We start from the raw sequence: 5,856 nt of genomic DNA, 5'->3' as shown, positions 1-5,856 counted from the left end.
CCTTAAGGAAAATTCATGGGAAAAACAATTCTGGAAATAAAGTCAGAAATGAGCCTTAGACATCAGGAAGAACTTCTAGGTCAGTCTAGTGGCAAGGCTATTACAAATGTTCCTTTCTAGAGCTTCTCCAGAATTGAAAAGCGAGGTGCTGAGAAAAGCAGCCTTCTCCCCACTGAGGAAACTTCTCCAGACACCCTCCTCTGGGCAGATCCTGCCTAAGCCAGGCTGCCTCTCCCAAGAGCCCGCCCCATGGCCCCCTTCATTTCCTTGTTGCGGAAGCTGTAGATGACGGGGTTGCACATGGGCATGATGATGGTATAGAGGAGGGAGAAAGACTTATCTTTGTCAGGCCCATGTGTACTGCGGGGATTCATGTAAGAAAACATGGCTGAGGTGTACAAAAAGATGACCACAGTCAGGTGGGAGGCACAAGTAGAAAAGGTCTTCCTATGGCTTGAGGAGGAGGCCCTGCGGAGAATGGAGGCCAGGATGCGGGCATAGGAGGTGATGATGAGCACCATGGGACTGAGCAACACCACAATGGCATCCACAAAGATCAACTTCATGGTGAACTTGAGGTCCCCGCAGGAGAGAGCGATCACTATGGGAGCCTCACAGAAGAAGTTCTCTATGTGGTTGTCTTTGCAGAAGGGATTCCTGAATGATATATACTCAAGAAAGATACCATTGACCATCCCAAAGATCCAGGAAGAACACACCAGCCTGACACACACCTTCTGGCTCATGATCTGGGTATAGTTCAGTGGGTGGCAGATGGCAACATAACGATCATAGGCCATGAAAGCCAAGAGGATGCACTCGGCCACACCCACTAGAAAGACCAAGTACATCTGGGTCATGCAAGAGACAAAGGAGACAGTGTGGTTCTTGGTCACCAGATGGACCAACATCTGCGGGATGGTGGTGGTGATGAAGCAGACGTCCAGGAAAGACAGGTGTCCAAGGAAGAAGTACATGGGGCTGTTGAGCCTGGGGTCAGTCCATGTGATGAAGATGATGAGGCCATTCATGGCCATGGCGAGGCTGTAGAGAGCCAGGAAGAGGGTGAAGAGCAATGCCCGTGTGGAAGGGGAGCTCTGCTCAAAGCCCACGAGGATGAAGTCAGTCACTGTGCTGCCGTTCTTTGGGTCTGCTGTCTGGGACCTGTTTGAGAATGGGGAACAGGGAAAGCACAAAGGACACAGCTGTATGGGAACTAAGATGGTCGCCTGGACCAGACACCCAGCAAGAGGCTTTCCCTGGTGTGATGGCTATTCTTGGTTGTTAACTTGACTACATCTGGAATGAACTACAATCCAGAAATGGAGGGCACACCTGTGATCCAGATCTTGAGGCTGGAAGACACAGGCTTCTGACTGGGATCTCGACATGGGATGACACATGCTTTTGATCCAGATCTTGAGACATAGTGGCCATGAAAAATTTAGGCCCAGGCAAGTTAGTACATGCCTTTAATCCCAGGAGACTGAGGCAAGTGGATGTTGATACACATCTTTAATCTAGATCATACGTTCTACTGGAGGCCTACATAAGGACGTTGGTAGAAGAAAGACTCACTCTTATTTTCCTGCTTGCACTTACTTGCCAGCGCAAATGTTAGAACCTATTTTTTTTTTCAGGATTCCAGTTTATACAAAAGACAAGCTCAAACACCTAGCCTCGAGGGACTAGGGACCTACTAGATTCTTGGACTTCCCATTCACAGCTGCCCATTGTTGGGTTAGTTGGGTTGCACACTCATTCCAATAAATTCCCATAATATATAGAGAGATATTCCATAAGTTCTGTGACTCTAGAGAACCCTGACACCCAGTGATAGGGAAAGTTTTGGAATTTATCAATCTCTGGTAAATCTGTGTAGTAATGGCATAGAAATGACAAATGCCAGGGTCACCACAGGCTCTGTGCATAAATTCTAATTTTGGAAGCTGAGAAACTAATTGCCTTGACTGTGGACTGATCGGATGCCCTGTGGAGTGTGTGTGTTCCATCTCCTCTGATTTCTCACTCCATGAACTACTAGATTGTTTCTCCATGAGATTTCTTGGTTGATCAAGGCATTAGCCGGGCCCACTGGTATCATCTTCATGTGGGAAAGTTCTAGCATCTAGGACTACCCTGGTGGTCTGGAAAGGGGAGAGAAGGCAGAAGACATAGTTTAATATGGACCCACAGTCCTTCAGTCGGCTGACATGTCGAGCGAGACTAAGATAATGAATGGGCAACATACATCATCAGTGAGCCATAATCCACAATCCACAATTCTTGGACTTGGCCAAGAAGAAGTTGGAATTTAACCCTAGGAGTCACTAGACCCCACTAAAGGACAATGCTTGCCTGTAGTTCACTGAGCAGAAATAAGGCTAGCCAGTATCTCGTGCCTTGTTAGGTACCTTAGCTGCTGGCCAGTCAGGCACCCATGTCCATATGTGGGATTTTGTGAGGCAAACCACGCCCACCTCATCCCGTGGTTCTACAAACCACGCCTACCTCATCCTGTGGCTTTGCTGCTCAGGCCGTGTCACTGAATCGCTGTCCCTAGAAACAGAGATGGCATGTTGTTTGAGGAAGAGCTGCTCCAGGGAGGATGGTCTGAGCTGGTGGGCCACTCTGGAAGACAGTGGTACCTGGTGAGCTCTGCAGTCCCTTGGCATCTCTGCTACCACAGACGCATGTCTTCTTACGCACATTACCACACTGCGTGTGCACGGCACCTTCTAGTGTAGGTGAGAGCTGTCAGCCTCATGATGCCCTTTGCTAAGACACACTCTTATCTCCTCACTTGCCTTTCGGGTTGTATATTTTGAACTTCTTGCCCTTTTAAAGTTTTTTGTGTCCATGCCTGACTTAAAAATCCCATGCTCCGGGGCTGGAGAGATAGTGCAGCGGTTAAGAGCACTGACTGCTCTTAAAATCCTGAGTTCAAATCCCAGCAACCACATGGTGGCTCACAGCCTTCCGTAATGAGATCTGATGCCCTCTTCTGGTGTGTCTGAAGTCAGCTACAGTGTACTTAGATATAATAAATAAATAAATCTTTTAAAAAATAATCCCATGCTCTGGCTGGGTGCTGGTGGTGGTGCATGCCTTTGATCCCAGCACTTGAGAGATAAAGGCAAGTGGGTTTCTGTGAGTTCAAGGCCAGCCTGGTCTACAGAGTGAGTTCCAGGACAGCCCGGACTACACAGAGAAACCCTGTCTCAAAACAAATCCCCGGCTCTTCTGTTACTTTAGGAAATACAATAAAAAGAAAACTGTAATTTTGTTACAAACTCCAAACAAACAAAAATATCCTCACTCTCAAAAAATGTTACTTCTGACAAAGAATGTCCTAACAATGAAACGCAGAGGGGTTGGAGAGATGCCTTGGAGGTTGGGAGCACTTCCTGCTCTTCAGAGAACCTGAGTTTCTTTTCCAGCACCCACATCATGTATTGCAATCATCTGCAACTTCAGCTCCCGTAGGTCTGACGCCTGTGGTCTCTGTGCTCACTTGCTCTCATAATAGTAAAGTAGGGGCTGGAGAGATGGCTCAGTGGTTAAGATCACTGGCTACTCTTCCAGAGGACCGGGGTTCAATGCCCAGTACTTACATGGCAGCTCAGAACTGTCTATAACTCCAGCTCCAGGGGAGCTGACACCTTCAGTCAGACAGACATGCAGTCACAACACCAATGCACATAAAATAAAAATAAACAAATCATTTAGAAATAAATACATTTTAAAAATAAAAAATAAAATTATTCTTAAATTTAAAAAATAATTTTATTTCATTTTAATGTGTATACATGTGTTTCTATATACTGCTTTTATGCATGGTCTTTGCAAAGGCCAGAGAGGGGGTCAGATCTCCTGGAACTGGAATTACAGAAGATTGTGAGCCACCATATGGTTGGTGGGAATTGAACCTGGACCTTCTGGAAGAGCAGTCAGTGCTCTTCAGCACTGAGCCATCTCTCTGGGCATAAAATAAATCTTAAAATAAATAAAACTAAGTGGTAAAGATTAAAAATAATTAAAACTTAAAATGGTAACTAAAATAAATTAAATATTAAGTAAATAACATAAAATAAATTTAAAATGAAATAAATAAAAATTAAAACTAAATGGTAGAAATTGTTACACCTTCTGCAACCAACGTTAAGCTCTGCCATGAATTTTGAAAGTCTTAGATACTGGGAATGGTGATATGAATATGCTAATCTAAATGACCTTTCTGTATGCACTGACACACACACACTTGTGGGAATTTCTTTGTCAAACCAGGAGAGTATCGTAACTGTCCTCTGCAGACTACAAAGAGAAGAGCATCATGAGTTATACTGATTCCTGATTCAAAGGCTGGACGATCTGAGATCTCTGAAATGAGCAGCAGTTTTCAAAACAGTTCACACGCATCATGCCCTTGGAGGCTGTGTTTGTTGCGGCCCCTTCATGAGGTGATTTAATCCCCTTGATGACTTGCTGATAAGTTGTATTGGACAACGAGGCTGCCCGTGGCTTGGCGGGAGAAAAGAACAGTGTGAATTTCCCGTGCACCTCGTGCTGTCACAGCTGTTTATATCATTTCAGAACCACCTGCAAGTGATATAGGGACTTCCAAAGTGCCCAACATCAAAGAAGAGCGGTAACTTGTCCTGTGGGGTCACCCATGGCAGAAGAAGGGGACGAAGCTGGTCAACCACAGACATAACAGGTGGATGGATAAAATGAAGGTTGCGGAATAAGAGGGTAGACGCTGTTCAGTGCGGAAAGCGGAGGGAGAAGACAGACACCGCTCTTACATGGCTGCTGTTTCCATCCTCATGAAGGGGAATCACCTGGCTTCCTTTACATCATCACAGAGGACAGCAAGTGGCTACCTGAGTGGCCTTTTCTTTTTTAAAGAGAAATGTATTACTTCTTTTCTCCCGGGAGGGCTTTGCTGTCAGGTGCTGCCTGTGGCTGGAGAATGAGTCTACCTTAAGTGCACACAGAAGTCCATGTAGGTTTGCCATTGTTAGTGTTAATAGGCTAATGTATTGATCACTCTATTTGTTGACTCTTTTCCTCATTTTCTTCAGTTTATTCAATACCAGATGAAAGAGCAGTAAGTATTCACTGGACCCCCCAGAGTTCCAAGTAGTTATTTAACACTAATGGTAGCCCACATAAAGATGTCCCATGGAGAATGATAGAGTTGGGGCTGTAATGAAAAGCAGCTCTAAGCTAATCATGATATGTGGTAGATACTGAAGAGGAAGGCATTCTGAAGTCTTCCATAGTTTGAACGATGAAAGCACACAGTGGGTGAGCTAAGGGGAGGTCTCCATCTGTGACTACAAAGAACACAGTGTAACACCTGAGGGAAAAGTCTGGTGCCTGAGTGAAGCTTAGATTCTTGCCGTACCTGAAGCCGAGGAGAGACAGGAAGATCTCTGAGCTTACTGGAGCCCTGGCTGAACCAATTAGCTCACAGTCAGTGAGAGACTCTGTCTCAAAAGGTAAGACAGAGAGCAAGCGGAGAACGCACCAGACACAGGTCTCTGGTTTCCATATGTATGCACACACCTATGTATGCATGAACATACATAGTACCGCATACACACAGACAAAGGAATATCACATATCATATCATATCATATCAAAAATAAGTAAAGGACTTGGAAAGAAACAGTTCACTATAAGAGAGGTATATAGTCAACAGGCAAACGAAGAAATGAAATTCAACACTGCTAATGACCAGGGAAGTGAACCACTACTCCAGTGATGTATGACTTCCTTCAGCTATCATGGTTTTGTAAAAGGAGGCAAAAGAGGGCGGGAGTGATGGATGGCAGCATCAGGAGTATGAGC

General features: G+C 45.2%; 1 protein-coding gene across 1 annotated transcript; it reads right to left on the bottom strand.

Moving 5' to 3' along the window:
- Nucleotides 1-215: 215 nt before the first annotated feature.
- Nucleotides 216-2,767, bottom strand: LOC110309987 (olfactory receptor 10AD1-like). The gene is made up of 2 exons (XM_085831913.1): nt 2,736-2,767; nt 216-1,164 (listed from the first exon to the last, which is right to left on the bottom strand). The coding sequence occupies exons 1-2, from the start codon at nt 2,765-2,767 to the stop codon at nt 216-218; spliced, it is 981 nt and encodes a 326-aa protein (XP_085688039.1).
- Between the last annotated feature and the right edge of the window lie 3,089 nt (nt 2,768-5,856).

The sequence above is a fragment of the Mus caroli genome, unplaced genomic scaffold, assembly GCF_978045245.1.
Source record: "Mus caroli unplaced genomic scaffold, Mus_caroli_1 scaffold_16, whole genome shotgun sequence".
NCBI lineage: Eukaryota > Metazoa > Chordata > Mammalia > Rodentia > Muridae > Mus > Mus caroli.
The sequence above is the reverse complement of the archived record's forward strand: the minus strand, read 5'-3'. Positions and strand labels throughout refer to the sequence as shown.